This window comes from Trachurus trachurus (assembly GCF_905171665.1).
Source record: "Trachurus trachurus genome assembly, chromosome: 5".
NCBI classification, from domain to species: Eukaryota; Metazoa; Chordata; class Actinopteri; order Carangiformes; family Carangidae; genus Trachurus; species Trachurus trachurus.
Genome location: NC_139896.1, coordinates 22,127,647 through 22,147,055, shown reverse-complemented (window position 1 = coordinate 22,147,055; position 19,409 = coordinate 22,127,647). Strand labels below are relative to the sequence as shown.

Sequence of the window (19,409 nt, the reverse complement as noted above, 5' to 3'; positions counted from 1 at the left end):
CTATCTTCCTCTCCTCCTTCGACCAGGCTCTCAGACTTTACCTCCAGCTACAAATTGAACTCATCCTTCTCCATCACTTCCTCTTCTCCACACACACACACGCACACACACCTCCACTCTCCGATTGTTCCAGACACACTTTTTACCCCCCAACATTATTATATTATTTATACTATTTCATCCTTCCTTTCTTTTTGCCCTCCTCGCCTCTCTTTCCACACACGCTGCCTCCATCTCCTCCATCCTGCCATCACTCGCTTCTTCATGTTTATCCATCCATCCTTCCTCTTTCTTCTTCTTTTCTTTATCACATGTTCACTTTTAAACCCCCTATCTTCTCTCACCCTCCTCCCTCCTAATCTCCCCCTTTATCTCCCTCCATCACATTCCAGTCTTTCATATCCTGCCACTTGCTTCCTCTCCTCCCAGCCTCCATCACCCCCCCCCCCACCCCCATTTTTTTCTTCTGCTTTTAAGCCTTATCTCTCACTCCACTCCCCATCCCTTCCTCCCTTGCTCCTTTCTTCCACCCCTGTCAAATCGCATCAGATCATATCAATCAAGTTCCCCAGTGACGAGCCCCATGAAAATACACTCGTACTTGAAACTTGCCTGAAGAAGGCGCAGTTCATTTACACACCAGCTACACCGAAGACGTTAAAAATATCACATCGGCAGCAGGCATTCGGTCTCTGTCCAAAGCGTGGAGTTTGTTGTTTTGTTTAGTTTGTTTTGTCTGCTCTTTGATTGTTCACTCATCTTAACTGTTTTTGTTCAGGTCACACCCGACTGAACCGGGATATTTGCAGAAGTTTTAGTTGATCAGAGCTGACTGGATACAGCGTCCTAACACACGATGCGTTCCGTGTGGACTCTGTCTGGGAATTTAAGGGGACACGTTGTATATTTCATGCGACAGCTGACATGAAACCCACTGGGTCAGTCGCCCGGCTTATGTAAGGCTTGTGGAAATGAGGATAAAAGGAGGATGAGGATGTTAGTTCTTATAATTTACCCGTCATGATGGAAGCCTTTTCTTTTTTTTTTTTTATCTCTGCCACTTCCTCTGATCTGCTCATCTCTCCTCTCACATTCCTCCCTCTGTCATCACCTCTCAACTCTTGTTCCTCCTGATCTGTCCCCACCTGCCTCCGCAGTCACGCTCCACGCCTTCTCCTCCTCTTCCTCCTCTCCTCTCCTGTTTTTTTTTTGTTTGTTTTACCCGGCTCATCTCCTCTTTCTCTCTATCACTGCTTCCACCTCTTCCTCTGTCACCCCTCCCTCCTTCTCCGTTTGTCCCGCAGACGAAAGCTGTTCCTCCAAACCTGATTATGTCTGTCTCACTGTAAGCTGTGGGGCCTCCTATTAGAGCCAATAGGAGTTGACAGCGTGGGCAAAAAAAAGGAAAGGCAGAAGGATGGGGCAAAGTGTTAGCGAAGGGATAATGAAGAGTGGAGGAGGAGGAGGAGGAGGAGGAGGAGGAAGAGAGATGGAAGACATGGAGGTGTTTCTTTTTGATGAGGGGAGGCTTGAGCAGGGAACAGGGTCGTGACCTTAGAAGCAGCGGGTTCAGCGTTTGTGAGACTTCACGATGTTGCAGATAAAAGGTCACAGATTAGATCTGGACAGTGTGTGTGTGTGTGTGTGTGTGTGTGTGTGTGTGTGAGAGAGTGTGAGAGACTCAACACCTCCACAGCTCCACTTTTCTAATTTCAACGTTCTTGCCCCTCCTCCTCCATCACCTCTGCTCACGTCTTCCATTACAAATCTCAACACCCCCCTCCTCCTCCTCCTCCTCCTCCTCTTTAACTGTGAGTTGCCCCCTCAGGTATTTCGAAGGTCGGCGCTCAAGGTTGTGGAGTGAAAGGCCAAATCAATTTTTGCGCTTGGCGTTGCGCTCATACTAATGGCCTTTTCTTATGAAAATCTGCCAGAATTTGAGAGGCCTGTCCATTCACCTTTTGCTGAGCAGTCTCAGCCCACCCCCCCCTCCCCGCCCTCCGCTTGCCAGTGAATACGGCGCCATTTATCCATTCACACGGCGTAGAGCTGTGGGTTCTCAGCCAGGGTGGGCAGAGATGTCAACCTCAGACGAGGAGGAGGAGGAGGAGGAGGAGGTTTTAAATAGGTTGTAGTGTGATTAAACCAAAATGAAAACAACCATGCAACACTCAAACACGACAGCATCTGTTTCATTTTGCCGTGTCCAGGCGTACGTGCCTGTATTGTTGCAGCCCGTGTCATTTTTTTCAGGGCAGTTTGCCTCATCGCCTCTAGCAGCAGCTTCACTCACCACTGACTGGATGCTGAGTGAGAACTGACACGTCCATTCAGTATCCACCATGTCAGCGTCTTCTAAAGAGACAGACACCTCCCTCTTTCCATGTTTCCCTCTCCCCGGTTTGTAGAGGGAGGACACAGGAAGACCTGAAAAGAGGCACACCTTAAAATGAAATCATGTTCTCCTAGTTTTTGTCTTTGTTCACCCTGAGGACAAGTTCACCATCAGCCACGTTAAACCTATCACCACCTACGAGTGGTGCTGTTGGCAACAGAAACAGTTGCGTGATTTGTTGCAATAGCTTGAGAGAAGGAAAATTAAATAGAGTAGAAAAACAGTAGAAAAAATAACTAATCGATGGCTAATGATGTCGTTCTCTCAGGTTTAAAAACATCCAAACATCGAAATGAATCAGATGAATATATGTGGGCGGCTGTTACCGGCCCAGGTTAACCGTTGACACGTGTTATGGTGGGACACTGATTGCAGTCGATCGGTTGATTTTATCACCTGTATGTGAACAAAACAGCTACATTTTGTGTATCATAAAGTATCATTGTGGTTTTGTCGTGCAGAAACTATCTTACCAGAAAAAATAAGGCCAATCTTTTTGTGTTTTCTACTGGTCTGCCTCTCTCTCTCTCTCTCTTGGAGAGGATCTGTGGTCAGTTTTAACCTTGTCTAAATGTTAAAGTGGATGATTTTAGACGTTTAAACGTCTTAGTCTTGTGATAAATAAACAAAATGATTTGATGAAATGATTTCATCTACAAAAAACTCAGAGCTGCACACCTCAGATGTTTCTAACCTGTCCTGTGTGGTGGTGGTGGTGGGTTGTGGGGGGCAGCGAGTCAGCGAGACAGTGGCGGTGCAGTGATAATTCACTCAGGTGAGGGGGCGGGACCTTTGCGGCTGCAGCATCTGTATGCAGGTGCTGCTGGGACTCACAGCCTGTGGCGGCTGCTTCCTTTACTGTTATTAATGGAAGTGGCGGCTAGGACGGGAGTTTCTGGCCAACAGATGAGTACTCTCCATAGCCTCATTACCACAATTACCAGCATAATTAGCTGATTGGCTGATGGGCTGGCTGGCAGGCAGCGAGCGAACCCCCTCCCTGCTTTACTCTCTCTCTCCCCTTTCATTCTAGGAAATAACTGACGTTAGCTGAAAATTTCTTTTGTACTTCAGTTCTCGGAAAAAAAGCAAAATTTACAGTCAGACGATGTGATGTTCAGAGTGTGTGTGTGTGCACGCGTGTGCCTATGCGTATGTTGCATATTCCTTTGTGAGTTTTTTTTTTTTTTTCAATTGTGTGTTTGCATGCAGATTAAAAAGGGAGATACTCACAGCTAACCGGTTTGTAATTATTCTCTGTAAGCCCCCCCACTCCCCACCCACCCACCCACCACCAATCCACTCTCTGTATCTTTGTCTTTCTCAATGTAACATCACACCCCAAAGCAAAAACCCTGGATAACACACTGTGTGTTTGGTGAAACACAGTTCTCCCTCTGCTCAAAATGACTGAGATCACACGAACACACACACACAAAGGAGATGGCTGCTATGTGCGCGTGTGTGTAAGAGAGAGAGAGAGAGAGAGAGAGACAGTCGGTGACTATGACACTAAGGCAAATATTGTGTGTGTGTATGTCTATGTACATACAAATGCACTCATGCACAGACGTATACTGTATGCATATTTGTGGGGTGTGTGTGTGTGTGTGTGTGTGGTTGTCAGAACACATTGACTGGCTGTTTGGATCGCTCTCCTCCTGATGAATGGAGACAGTAGCTTGCTGTTGTAAAGGCCTGTTCCCCCCGGGGGCATTTTGGTGGGAAAACTAACTTTCTCTTCTCCTCCTCCCCGCTGCGTCCTCCCCCCCCCCCCCTCCTCTCTATTCATTATCTCCTCCTCCTCCTCTGCTTCTCTGTCGTTCACCGTCTCTCTGCCTCTTTCTCCCTGTCTTCCTGGCATCTTGTTAAGCTTCCTCTCCTCTCTCTTCCTCCCCTCATCTTCTTCTCCGCCTCTAATTGAAGGAACCCTCTTTTTCCTTCCCTTTCTCTCCTTTATTGCTGTCATTCTCTCTTCCTCTTCCACATCAGCAGGCCGTTTGTCTCTGCTTTCAGCTTCTTCTGCAACATAAGCAACAATTATTTTTCCTTCTTTCTCTTTCTCCGTACTTGTCGCTTTTCTCCAAGACTCCCTCCGCATTTTTTTTTCTTCAACCACAACCATCACTCTGTTATTCCTCCCTCTTTTCATTCGTCTCATGTCTCCTCACAGTTTATTTTCTTTTTAAATTAAAATTTAAAAACTTCTTCTGATTCTGATTCTCAAGGCTCTCGTCTCATAATTCAGAGAGACAGACGACAACCATTCTTCCATTCTTTTGTCCTGTGTTAAAAAGTCCCTTTGTGCAGAGAGCTTCACCCTGCAGCTCCAGAGCTGTTAGCTGGCAGCGTAGCAGTGGAAAACTGGTATTAACAGAGCAGGAGGGAGGAGGCAGCCCAAAGATAAAAACACGCACACACACACACACCAGAACATATGAGTCACCCTAGCTGTATGCTAGCATGCTGCGATCGGTTTACTGCACCAGATTGGTGGTGGTGGCCATGTTGCTATGTAATTAAACATACAGCAGGCAAGCCCTTTTTTTTTTGGATTCATATGTTCCAAATTATATGCTCCCGTAAACTTCATTCATACTTTGGTGTTTTCTCAGCTCCTCAGCTGAGGGTCAGTGTGTTTGACATAAGTTTCTGTCCCTGAGCTGAGGCTGATTTCTGCTGCGACTCACATTGATGCCTTCATGTCAGTGTTGGATTTCAGGCTGTAATTTCCATTTGACCTTTCGCACACATAATTACTGCCAAACAGCCACTGTTTGACTCGCTAACCTCCATAAGGAAAGTAGGAGAGAAAGGAGGGAGGGAAAAAAAGAGCTAATGTGGTACTTTGGTGACCGTTGGATTATCGTAGAGGACGTCTCTTGCTGTTGTTATGGTGTGTCCCTCTGTAGCCTAGCAACCACAGCTTTTTGGACCAGCTGGTATACCCTCCGAGCATGTTTGGTTGTCACCCAGACGGGGGAAGCAAGAGTTGCAGCGGGACGAGCTGCTTTTCATTGGTTTTCCAGGCTCAGTGAGGCCGGCCGTATTTGGTGTGTGAAGGTTACAGAAGCAGATTATATATAGATGCTGGAGCCTCTAGATTGGCCTATTAAGGAAGGCAATTTGTTGATCATTACTGGATGTCTTGCTGCAAAAAGAAAAAAAAGAAAAACAGTGGCTAAAGGAGATCTCTGCAGTTTCTTTTTTTTTTATTCGGGGAACTCAGTGGTTTAAAGTCTTCTCATGAGCTGCAGATGTCTTGTAAAGGTGATTATACACAGCAGCACTTCTCCCAGAGTGACAAGCTGGCTGAATGAGTCTTAACTACGCTGCTGTGTTCAATACCGAATCAAGCATTTTTCCTACAGTAACATTGTTCTTACAAGAGTTGTGTGTTCAAAACGCTTGAAGTCTCAATTTGGAACGAAACTCTCCGCGTTATTCCTCTCATCTCAAACCATATTGATTTTGTTTCAAGTGACCAGCCTCCATCTCTTCTTCAGGCTGTAGCCGCCCGCTGCTGCATTTCCAGCGCTTCACAAAAAGAAAGAGAGGGCCCTTCTATATCATGTCTCTCATTATCCCTAAGCAATGTGTTTAAGATTTAATGGTTTGTGTCGGCACTATGGCTCGTTAGCCGGATAAAGATAGCTAATGTTTTATTCACACGGCATCAAAGGAAAGAAGGGGGGATAATTGCTGACCTAGGGACAAGTGAGGGCCCGGCCGAGCCCTGCGTCATGAGGAGAAATGAGTGTGTTAGGGCGCTGTCAGTCTGTCGGGTTCCACCGATGAAGACGGTTGGAGGGGAAAAGGAGTCTGTCAAACATCTGATTGTAAAGACGAGTAAATCTAATTGTTGTCAAGTCCTTTTCATTTGCTGGTCAGGAGAACTGATGAGGACTTAACTTTGGATGACATGTGCTTAATTGTCAAATTTTCCTCCATTGTAGTTTTGTCACAATGGATTTAACAGTGTAGTGATGTGGCCTGCTGCTACTTTACTGTACCGTGACGACCTGTCAGTTAGCTCCTCCCACCACTCACTACAATGTGCTGCGTCTGTCTGTCTGTTTGTCTGTCTAACCAACAAGGTTGGACAAACATGAAACATAAAGTACAAATGAAACCCACTGAGTCAATATGGTGTATTGGGATATTTGAGATGGACTGTGATATTAAATTGTGGGCATCGATCATTAGCCATGTTGATAATTTCAAGTAATTTTTCAAGCAAAAAAATTAGTTTGAGGGGCGGCGTTTAGCTCACTGGGTACAGCTGCCACCCCATGTTGAGGCTCAGTCCTCGATGCAGGTGGCCCCGGTTCGAATCCCGCGTCGGACGGCCCTTTCCTGCGTGTCATTCCCCCACTCTCTGCCTCCCCATTTCCTGTCTCTCTCTCGACTGCACTGTCCATTAAAGGCAATAAAAGCCCCAAAAATATACTTGAAAATTAAAAAAGAAAAAAAAAAATAGTTTGAGCTTCTCAGTTTGGCGATGTTGCTCCTTTTCTTTGTTTACTGCGACAGTACACAAATACAACACTGTGGACTGCTCTTCATAAAACTTCAGAAAACATTTTTCAGATCAGACAAATAATCAGTGTAGAAAATTAACACGAGCGGGAGCTGAAACAAATAGAAAAATAAATATTCATAACATAATAATATTGAAACTATTTCAATAACTGATTAATTAAATCATCTTTTAATTCATCTTGTGGAACTTTGTTTGGACTGTTGGTGAAAAAAGTCCATTCTTCAGGTCAATGCAGTTGTGTTGTTCAATCTCTGAAATCTAATGGACCAAACAAATAGAATCAGTTCGCTGAGAATGTGATCGAGGATTAATTGATTGTAAAAGCTGTGTAAGCAATCAGCTCTGTTCGGAGAGATTTGCAGAGAAAGAGATAATTTGCACAGCCATAAACAAAAATGAAAATCAGAAAAACACATTGATAAAAGAAGAAGAGAATTAATCATGTAACTTCTGAGTATTTGTGCAACGAGTCTGGAGAACAAACGGATTTGTCTGTGCTTGTTTACTGCAACAGATGCACGGCTTAGTCTTTATTCTCAGGAAATAGTATTTGTATGGGCGTGCCAGAAAAATAATGTGTGTGTAATGTGTATGCATGTTGTTACACCTTCCAGTGGGCTGAAGTTCCCCTCAAGATTGAAGATATTTACAAACATTTTCTACTGATGATATTTGAGGTGTATGTCTGTGTCTTGTGTGCTGATCATGATAGTGAGTAATTTTGGTGGGGCTGCAGCATTAGTCAGAGCTGAAGCTGAGAGTCTGCGGAAAATGAACCACTTGCTGTGACTGCGATAAATTGCATGCATACACACACACAAGCAGGTTTATACAAATATGCACATGCGCATACACATGTAAAAATACTATACAGTGTGCAGTTCTGTGTTTGTGTATCTATTTACTTAGTCTTATACTACATGTTTACCCATCATACTCACTTTCTCCTCTCTCTGCTCTACCATCTCTCTCTCTCTCTCTCTCTCTCTCTTACACATTCACACCCAACATCTGTCTTGCCGGGACTTTGTTTAGGCTCCGCTTTATTTGTCTTCCGCCCGGTGTCCAGTGAAGCTCTGTTGGTAGTGAGGTATCGCTGTGTTTGCTAAGCCAAAAACTGGTCCTTGGACGACTGCTGCATAGGCAGCAAGCTGTGTGCTCGTCTCCTCGCCTGCCTTCTAGTTGTCCTTGTCACAACAAAACACACACACACACACACACGTACACAAACACACACTCTGCTACAATTATTGTCCTCCTCTCACACATACACACTCCCCCAGTCTTTTGACTTCACACATTCACACTGTGGCCGGAGATGACTAGCTTCTGTTGGCCTTTGAGAATCTGCTCATTGTTGTAAACTGCACGATTAAAAGAGAGAGAGAGAGAGAGAGAGAGAGCGGTAGAGAGGCATAGGAGTAGGCAGGGAGAGCTTTATAAGTTTTGCTGCAGGTCTTGGCAACCACTGGATGTGTGTGTGTGTATAGAGAGAGAGTAGGACAGCACAGATTTCATAGCTAAGAGCCCTCTCCATCATCGTGCCTTAACGACAGTATAATGGGGTTGTATTTGTGGATGAGTGTGTGCACGTGTGTGTTAATGGGAGCACATGTACAGGATTGTTTGCTCTCCTTGTTTATTGGGAGTCGTTTTCTGACACCTCTACAAACGTCTCTCATACTGTGAACCAAACCTGTGAATGACTTGTTGGTTAACGTCGTCCTCCTGCAGCCGACTCCTGTGGACCTGACGCTGCAGCTTCCTACAATGGGGCCTATTAATAGAACAAGTCTATTTTTCCTGGAACGTATTTCATCTCTGGGAATCTACATTTCCATTCAACTGTATTACTGTGGAGTGAAAGTCTCATAACTCAAGTTCCACTGGTGTGCTTTTATGTCGGACGTGGACGGGGAAGTGTGCAGAGTTTTGGAAACGCGTTACGGGTTTTATGTTCGAGGACCCATTAATGCATAATAAAACGACTCTTTACTGTGCAGGTAATATATAATTACTGCGTGGCAGATGTTCTTATTGAAGAAATGGGTAAAGGGTCAATATTATACCTGCACGATTATGAGCACTCCCTTAAAGGGACAGTTCCCCCAACTACAGCCTAATGTTGAGGTTCTTGAGGATTTTGTCCCTTCCGATTCTTGTCACACCTCCACGAATGGAGATAAATGATGATACATTTGTTCATGGCACTCAAAGTAGTGAACACTTCCAATTTAAAACAGTCGGCAACAACATGTCATCCCAGAAACAATCTCCAAGGTGTCCTTGATAATCCACACCAATCAATCGCCAATTCAATATTATACAAATACTAACTATATCTGTAGTGCTGAACTGACCCTCTGGGGCGAGATGGTTTTGAATTAAAGAGAAGTTGCGACTGTGAATCTCAGAGTTAATGTAGATCTGCATGAATCAAATTGAATCTCCTCCAGAGCTCATTGTCAGATCTTTCCTTTGGTTGTCGTTGTAATACCTTCACACCACTGAGAGCCATGCTAGAGGAATTACAGAGTTGTTTGTCCGTCCTATTTTCATGAATGCAACAGCTTAGCAACACCGTAAAGAAAATATCTTTTGGTTTGGTACAAATGTTCACTTGGACTAAAAGACAAATACACCACTGGCCATCATTCACCGCTGGGTTTTTCTTTTCTTTTTTATACTGAGTTGACATTATAAAGCTGCAGGGCTGGGAGCCCTCGCTGATCAGATCATACATTTTCCATTCCTAGATTGCAGCATTAGTGTGTGAAAGTGCCTGCTGTGGACCTGAACCACGGATTAATTTTTAACGGTAGAAAATGGGCTATAAGATGGATTTTTTCCCTCATAAACATCCGCCTGTTGGCCACCCAAAGCCCCCACCCCATCCTCTCATTCTATAGCTCTTCCATCCGTCCATCCCCTCCCTATACACCTCACATTTTCCACTGGAAACACTTCACTATGCCAGCAATTCCCTCTCACTGCACTTCACTTCCCAACTCCATTTCACATTGTCTCTCATTTCCCCTTCTTTTTCTTCCATCATTCTCTTTTCATCGTCCCTCAATCCTTGTCCATCATTCCCTCTGTCTTCACATGCCTCCACCGTCTGTCTTCTCTTTCTCTATCTCCGAGGCCTCCCCGTTCTCTCCCTTCTCCCTGTTTTCCGTTCACCAAGACAAGTCATATCACAACGGTGCGCCCCGTCAGCACCTCCTCTTCCTCCTCCACCTCCCTCGCCTCCTCCAAAATATGAGGCTTATCTGTTAAAGCTGTCAGCCGGGTCCCCGGTAACAATGGCCTCCTTTCTCCATGTTCTCTTCTTGCTGTAACAATGAGCTGCTTTCTTTCCCCCGAAGGCTGAGAGGCTCGACGCCTCCTCATAATATCTCTATGTTTAGGAAATCTTTCTCTCATTCTTTCTCTCTCATTCTTCTTGCTTGACCTCCCTCTTTCATCCCCTCTTCTTCTTCCTCTGTGTCTCTGACAATGTCCCATCTCTCTCTCCCTCTCCCTCCATCCCTCCACCGCTCCCTCCTTGAAAGCTCTGTGATCACGTCTCTCTCGGGAAAATAAAGGTGTTTGTTGAAATTATTCATTGATAAGGTGATGCTTTACATACACAGGGCTAAATGAATTCTTGGATGTACGTGGTTTTAAAATTCAAAATGTACTCATTATGTAGTGAAGTGGCTGCTGTCAGTGTTATGTTTTTATTAGCGCCACCACAAGGAGGTTACATTTTCACCCATTGTGCATCAAATCGCAGAACCAACAGACTTTACTGAGGGATGGGGGAAATACCTGCAGGTGCAGATCCACAAGTCCTTATTTTCGACGTTCCCAACATATTAGGCAAATCCTCAGGAAATTATTTTTCAATCTTGTTCTTAAACAGAAATCTATTTATTATAACATCTGTGTCATCTGATGTTTAGGACTGATTTGTCCTGATGTGGTACCCGTCCTTCTGAAGGGTCATCACAGTTTTGTAATTATAATATTATGATATTATTGCTGATGCATTACTATGTAAGCAGCATTGTAGCAGGTGGAACTAATCTCTGTTACAGATAAACCCACCAGTCAATTCAATGTATTATATGACCTTGCAATATTATAAATGTAAAAAGTGTAAGTATATACATCAGAATAGCAAGAAGTAGAATAATCCCTCCTGACATGTGATAAAAATACAAGTATAAAAGGTAAAGTAGTGCTATACCAGAGGGAATGTACTTAGTTACATCCCAGCACTGAAGAAGAGACATCTGTCGCATCAGACCAACAGAGGAGGGTGGAGGGGGGTTTGAGCTAAGGCTAATTAAAGCCTTGTTAATTATGCAGTAGACAACCATGTTGACATGTCAAAGAACATCAAGGATATCATTAAATTAAAACTCCCAAATTTGATTTCACTGTGGTTTAAGAAAAAATAAAACACTTGCAGAAGTAAAAGCTTCTCACACATTTCAGCGCTTTGACACTGGACTCTCCATCTATTACATTACCCGTCAGCACTGAGGCTACTTTGCAATCTGTCTGAGTTTTTGTCCGGGCTGTAATCCTGTCTTACTTCAAAAAGCAGCAACTCTGAACGAGTGAGGACTGTAACTCTAAACAAAATAGCTGAGGAGGCAGAGGGAGCAGGGCCAGTGATGCGGAGTGAAACAAGGATGATGCCAGTGATATGTGATATTGTCTCCTAGTGTTTCATGCCTGTCGCTCATATAGACTTCAAATACGTTTCCAGCCCGAGTTTGTCGCACCACAGTGCCCATCACTGTATCTCCCAGTGCCGATAGTCACGGTGGATTTACGGCTGACGTGTGTACGCATCAGAAAGAAAGAAAAAAAAGATGATCAAACAAATCCTAACTTTGATCAGATTATCATTTATTTAATTCTAATTAAGAGTCTTTTATGTCGGGGTTGGTTGGAGGGGAAAAAAGGCTGCGGTTTGCTGCTGCACCCTCACTGTGGGTGACAGCCATACTCAGGCCTCTTTTATAATGTCAGCCATTCATGTTATTAAAGTCATCCATAAGGCTCTTATCTTCTAGTGCTTTGGGTTTTTAATGCCATCAACATTAACATTCATTGTACATGGTACTTAAAGTAATTGTTCCTCCTCAAAAGCTACATTACTCAAATTTTGGAGAGAGTTTTGAGTCTTTTCTAAGAGGTGAGGACGCCACAATTTTTCTGTTGAAAAGTTTGTGAACAAGTCATTTAACAAGGGCTTTGAAAAGTTCTCATACTGCTCAGTTAAGTTACTTGCTTCTATACGTCGCACCAAGTATCCTTTGAACTGTCTTAATAGCTTCTCAGAAAGTGGTCCGGTTCACGCTGCCTGGCCTCTCTGTGCCTTCTTCCAACATGCAGCGTTTTCCCCGGCTGTTTTTAGAAGGTTCCTCCGTGGTAACCTTGCCAGTGGTATGTGTTGTATGGGAGGGAACGGGGAGGCTGCAGGAGTCTGTGAGAGCACACAATAACCTTTAGGGCCAAAACATCAAGCTCCCTTGCACAGATACCTTATGCCTTGACATTTTGGGGGGGATTTGATGTATTTTTCATGTTCTTTTTTTGGGGAGGCAGGAGACAAGTTCTCTGCTGGGTTCATGTAGGAGTTTTTTTTTTAAAGGCACTATTTTGTTTTTGTTTGTTAACACTTACTGAGCCAGCAACATAGGAACATTGCTGTAGGTCCACACTCCGCAGCGTTGGTGAGCATATAGAATTTGTAAAGGCAGGGACAAGCTACTCCGGCACAGCCAGTCTCACCTCAGGACAAATTGTTGTCAACAGAGAGGGAACATTTCTTTTGTTCCACTTCTGCATGTATATTTAAGAAGGAATCCAAAGCCCTGATGATTTTTTTGTTTCCCTGTGTTATTCAGACATTGCCCCATATCTGTTGTAAGCTTGTGAAAAGAAAATGAATACACATCACCTATTTCTTCCCTCTCACCCAATTTTAATTGGCAGCAGATAAGAAAGCGATCATCCTTGTGCTTTCAGGACACAATTGAGTAATTTACAGAGCAATTATGACAGTTATGATGAGATTACTGCCTGGCAACTCACTTGTCCTTCATTGTCTCTTTGTGATTTAATTTGCAATGCCGTGTCAAGAGGCACTCAGTTTGAAGTTTTGAGACAGTGGAACACTGTGACAAATTAAATCAAACATTGCTTGAGGAGCCCACGTCTGAAGACAAGTATTTTTTCTTGTTGTTTCGTTACAGGCAAATATATGTCATCAGCACTTTCTCTGATACTCTCTGCTCCCAGTAATGGACAGTGTTAGTTTCCAGTTGGCATGGACAATCTGATGACATGGATTTTAATTCAGCCTAAGGTCATATAAATCATGTCATCAAAAGGTGCTATATTTAGACATTTAACTCACTAACTGCAGCTGGGGCGGGACTCTTGCGACCTAGGTGTAGCCGGAATCTGGATGGGTGCAACCTAGCGTTTTAGTTAAAATACATAGTGCAGCACCTCAGTAAATTACAGTGCCGACAACTCTGTAGTCAAAGTTGATAAACATCCAAAACAAGTGGATGACAACTTCTGGTCAGAACTTTCAGAATAAATCAGAGCAGATGGAGGATGCAAATATTAGTGAGGTGGGCCTGTAGCCTTTACTTTTATTGTCTCGGCAACCACGTTCACAACTACTCACTTGATCCGCAGGAGTCCAACTGAATCTGTGAAGATGCTCATGATCCTGCCCAAAAATATTTCCCTATCATCCTTTGGCCAGATCCTCCATCCCCATTCCCAGTAATAGAAAATATGTTTATTTATTTATCTGTTTATTTATTTTTTTTAAAGGAGACCAATCTTGGTTGTAATAGTCTCTGTATGTTTTCCACTCATGAAATTGAAAAAAACATGCTTGCTGCTCTTTTGAAGCTAATTTTCAAGCCAGATTTATAATCTTGGACAAGAATCAAGACATCTTCCTACATCACTACCCCTGAAATTAGCTTTTATCTACCACTGAAAGAGACTGTCACATTTTGATAATGCCATTTTGAAATTATGGCAGCAGGAAAGAGGGAAGCAGGGCAGCAGAGGAGGGGGCAGGTGTCAAAAGAAGAAAGTGAAACTGGGCAGGAAAAAAATATTTGAAAAAAAAAGGTAAAAATCAATGTGAATGTGATAGCTTGTTTCCATGATGTGCCTTTGTTGCTTTCTCTGCTTCTGGAAAAGGGAAAGATCCTCGTATTTCTAAGAAAAAAGACGGTTGAGGAGGTGTGGACGCTTGTCTGAGTCTGAGAGAAAATACACACATGATTTTCTATGTGTATTCTTGCGTGTGTCTGTCTGTGGCCTTGTAAGAGTGTGTCCATTTTTGTTCTATGACTGCATGCTTGACATTGTCTGTGTGTGTGTGCGTGTGTGCGTGCGTGTGCGTGCGCAAGTTTTCCCCCAGTGCTGCCTGCGTGCTGGTTAGAGCATTAATGATGTGTCTAGGGAGCACTGCCTCTACATAATTTATCAACCAGGATTTATTAGCCGCAGAATTAACTTGTAGGGGCTGGGGAGCACAGGATGCATTTGTTCTTGTTTTTGGATTTATGTGTGTAGATGCATTGTCACTCCCCTGTGATCCATTTCTCTCCATCAGCCGCCTGCCACGGGGGCGTACCCAGCCGTATAATTGGCCAAGTTATTTTAATTTTAGTCGGATTTAAATCACAATTCAGAGCACCACTTTTGAGCATGTCTGTATGCGTGCACAGAGTTGGGACCCTAGCGGATGCCAGTGCATAGCCACAGCAGTAAATCCTGTTTTAGCATGCACCCTTCATTTTAAAGTAAAGCACGACATAATAGTTTATCTTGGTAAAATGATAAAATACTGTCAGACAATAATGCTAAATTAATACAAAGAGTGAGGGTGACATCTAAAAGAAATGCATCTAATGTGTATACCACAGCTTTTGCTATTAAAGCACCAACTATAGAATCTATCAAATTGTTGTGCAGTAGAAAAAAGCTGTATACTGATTGTTGAAGTAACAACATAATAGTCAAGGAGCCTGTATGCCAACATAAACTTTTACTTTGTTGAAGTAAAAGTTTCCTTTGTGTATTTTGGTTTTCAATCTCCCCTTCATCATTCCCTTTCTTTCACATGAAACTGTCAAGCACATAACATTTCGGAATCAAAACATGACCGTTTTTTACAAGTATATTACCAAATATTCTGCCTTCTAGTTTTCTAGGTCTATGAAGCCTTTGATTCTTCATTATTGTTCTCCTTGCCCTGTTAAAAATGTAAAATGACATGCATCATTTTGCTTTCTGTTTCCTTTCAGATTACTGAGATGGGTAAAGACTCCCTCCCTGCCTGGCTGCACTGGGATGCCAGCAGCAGAATCCTACAAGGTCTGCCTTTGGAGGAGGACAAAGGTGTCCATTACATCTCTGTATCCATCTCAAACCACACAAAATCCTCTTCCTCAGAGGTCTTTTCCATTGAGGTGCACCCTGAAGATCATTTGGACCCAGATTCAGCCCAGCTGACGTCCAACCAAGCCTCCGCTGAAGATGACGTGCAGCCGTTCATGTGCGGCAACGAGGAGCCAGTCACAGTGCTGACTGTGATTCTGGACGCTGATTTAACCAAGATGAGCTCAGAACAGAGGGTGGGGCTCCTGTCTAACATGAGGAGCTTCTCTGGGGTGGGGCTCCAGCACATGAAGATACTCCCTGTCGTCAACAACAGGCTGTTTGACATGTCTGCGTTCATGGCTGGCCCAGGAAATGCTAAAAAGGTGAGTGAATGTGCAAACAAGCAAGTAAGAAAATGAATATGAGAATGAGTGTTAATAAGAGCATGCATGCACATATGGTTTTGTGTGTACATATGTTTGTGAATTATTTAACATATCTAATGTGATGGGTAATTAATGTCATAATGTCTCTCTAGGTGGTGGAGAATGGAGCTCTGTTGTCCTGGAAGCTTGGCTGTTCGCTGGACCAGAGCACAGTTCCAAATATCAGCAGCGTCCAGGGTCCTGCAAAGGAAGGCACAATGTCGGCCAAGCTGGGCTACCCCGTGGTAGGATGGCACATTGCCAACAAGAAACCCCATGTCCCTAAGCGGGTGAGGCGCCAATTAAGCAACACTCCAACACCTGTTCTGGCAGTGCTTCCTCCAACGACGGTCGTGGAGCCTCCTGTGAGGATTATCCCAACCCTCTCCTCTCCCTCTATTGCTGCACCGACCGAAAGCTCTGCTCCCCCTGTAAGAGGTCCCGTTCCCCTACCTGGCAAACCTACCATCAGACCCCGCGACCCCATTGCCCACACTCCAACCCTGGGACCTCCTCAGCCAACAAGGGTAATGGAGACCACCAGCACCATTCCCATTCAGCCAACCATGACCAGGCCTACATATGTGGAAGCTACTGCTACACCACCCACACCTACAAGAAGGCCTACCAGGAAACCTAAGAAGCCTAAAACCACGCCGGTGCCCAGAGAGCCAAAGACCACAACAGCAAAGCCATCCATGCGCACCACACCATCACCTGGTGTAGTTCCAGATCCATACAACACTAAGCCTTATTTGAGTAACCCCATCGACCAGGTCAATGCGCTGGTGGGCACATATTTCGAGGTTAAGATCCCACCTGATACGTTCTTCGATAAAGAGGATGGAACAACAGACAAGCTGCGTCTTTCCCTGAGAGAAAACCACAATGAAGTGGTTGAAGAGGGCTCCTGGATCCAGTTCAACACCACCAGCCAGCTTCTCTATGGTCTGCCTGATACCCAGCATGTGGGAAAACATGAATATTTCATGCATGCAACTGACAAAGGAGGCCTGAGTGCCATTGATGCTTTTGAAGTCCGTGTGAACCGCTGGCCTGTCAATGACAAAACCCCTGTGACCTTCACAGCACGCTTTGACGGTGAGCCACGTTCAGTAACCAATGACATCCACAAGAAAATCCTTCTGGTGAAGAAGCTGGCATACGCCCTGGGGGACCGCAATGGCAGTACAGTGAGTCTCCGTAACATCAGCAAAGGTTCCATTGTGGTGGACTGGACAAACACGAGCCTCCCACAGCACCCATGTCCAAAGGAACAACTAACAGTCATGAGCAGAAAACTTGCCAATGCTGACGGGCGACCCACACCGACCTTCTTGTACTCTATGGAGCCTGAATTCAGAGTACTGGATGTGAAGGTTAAGGGGAGGGCAAGCTGCAAAACATATTCATTCATCCCACCACAAGAGTTTGACATACCAGAACCTCCAGCAGTCACTCCAGCTCTGGGAACAGGGCGTCAAAGCACAGATGATGTCTATCTCCACACAGTAATTCCTGCTGTGGTAGTTGCAGCCATCTTATTAATAGCAGGTATCATTGCGATGATCTGCTACAGGAAGAAACGAAAGGGCAAACTGACCATTGAAGACCAGGCCACCTTCATCAAAAAAGGTGTGCCCATAATCTTTGCAGATGAACTTGATGACTCCAAGCCCCCTCCTTCTTCCAGTATGCCTCTGATTCTTCAGGAAGAAAAGCCCCCACTTCCTCCCCCTGAGTACCCCAACATGGCCACACCAGAGACAACTCCCCTCAACCAGGAACTGCTGGGGGAGTACACAGCTCTGCGGGATGAGGACCCCAACGCGCCTCCCTACCAGCCACCTCCTCCTTTCACCACTCCCATGGAGGGCAAGGGATCCCGTCCCAAGAACATGACTCCCTACAGATCACCACCCCCCTATGTGCCACCCTAAGACTTATTTAACCCTCCCCACGTGGGGTGGAGGGAGAGGATGCCTGAGGAACTGCAACGGTTTCCATTCTGGTGTCTGTCTGGACATTTACAGGGAGAGATGACAAGAGGTGCTAAAGTACAAAACAGCTACAAGGTTTGGGAGGGGGAGCGATGAGTTGGGTGGGGTTTTTCAGTAGACAGATGGGACGATTGGTTGAAACAGCTGGGACAAACTACTGTTTTAGTGGTAGCCCAGCTACAACAGTGGCCTAAGACAAACAAATTCTCATCACACTGGCTTTTTGGCTCGACCGGTTGGTCAGAAGTGACAATTGGGAGACATGCTCTCCCATCCCAGCATTTCATTTTCTTCCTCCGTTGATTTGGATACAGGCTTTTATTTTGTTTTTCATCTCTATCCCAAGATTATTATTCTTTTTTTTTGGTTCATTCTTTTTTGGGGGAGGGGACTGAATCGTTTGCCTAACAACTCTTTTGTCTTGTTTTTAAATGATACGAGAAGACAGTGAACTGCCATCAGACCACTGAAGGCGACAACTCGTGTTTTTAATAAGGAGAGTTCAGATTCTCTGAGTACAAAAAAAGCTATCATAAGGATCTCAAATCACCCCTGCAGACGACACAAGAGAATCAGAGGCCAAGGTCTGTTTGTGTGTGTGTGTGTCTGTGTGTGAGAATGTGTGTGAGTGTGTGCGTTTCTTCAGATTCAGTACGGTTTGCCTTTTAACACTAGTTGTCTGTTTCTATCCTTATTCACAATGTCTAGTAAAGATGACAATAACAAGGTAGCCTAAAAAGATTTAGAGATGAATAATAAATAATTTGTTTGTTTTATTGGTTTTTAAAATTCACTGTATATCTGGAAGATGTTCTGATAGATTGTGTTTTATTTTGTTTGTTTGTTTTTTTCGTTGTTGATGGTGGAAGGAGACTGCCTCACTAAAGTAGCCTGCAGGAGCTCTTTATTCCTCGACAACAGGCCATTAGATTAAAACCTCAACAGAGCTGACAGTGTCTATGAAAAGATGATTTCTTCTGACTGGAAGATAAAGAAGTTGATGTATTAATGCAAACAATTAATACCTTACAGTTAAAAAATATGTAAGCAACAAGAGAATGATGTACACAATACACAATTTAATTAACCTGTAATAGCAAAGTTGAATGTGGATTTGAATACACAATTAATAGCGGTTGTTGTTGTATTGAAGTTATCGTGGAAAGCTGTTTCTCTCCCCTGTTCCACCTCCAGCATGTGCCTGAACGGGAAGAAGAGCCCTACAGTTTATTTTGGTCCAGGGATAATTATTTTTTTTAAGTAACAAGGCAGTTCCTCTCTCCAGTCCGAGAAGAAAACATGTGCCAATGGAGACTGTCCCAGATGGGATTGTACAAATATTCACATTTTAGAGGTCACAGAGAAGAAGACAGAGGCAGAGAAAGAACCATAAATTTCCAGTTAATAGCTCACAGAAAACTGGTCAGAAAATCTTCTTCATTTTTTTTTTTTTTTTTTTTTTTACAATATTTTTGATACAGCCTCAAATTGTTTGATTATTAAAAGAACACATGATTAATGATTAGTCTTCTGTGATTTGTAAAATCTTAGCCTAGAACTTCAACTATGATTCAATTATGTACACATTATTTCAATTTCTTTCTTTCTTTTTTTTTTTTTCTTTT

The 19,409-nt window shown here is 43.9% G+C and overlaps 1 protein-coding gene across 2 annotated transcripts in view; it reads left to right on the top strand.

Moving 5' to 3' along the window:
• The window catches only part of dag1 (dystroglycan 1), a 47,905-nt gene extending 29,591 nt beyond the window's left edge, over positions 1 to 18,314 (top strand). For both annotated transcript variants that reach the window (XM_083972436.1, XM_083972437.1), the window contains exons 3-4: positions 15,284 to 15,742; positions 15,898 to 18,314. In XM_083972436.1, coding sequence (XP_083828562.1) covers positions 15,284 to 15,742; positions 15,898 to 17,724 — 2,286 coding nt within the window. In that variant the 3' untranslated portion in view covers positions 17,725 to 18,314. The remainder of the gene's footprint in view (positions 1 to 15,283; positions 15,743 to 15,897) is intronic.
• Positions 18,315 to 19,409: the final 1,095 nt, after the last annotated feature.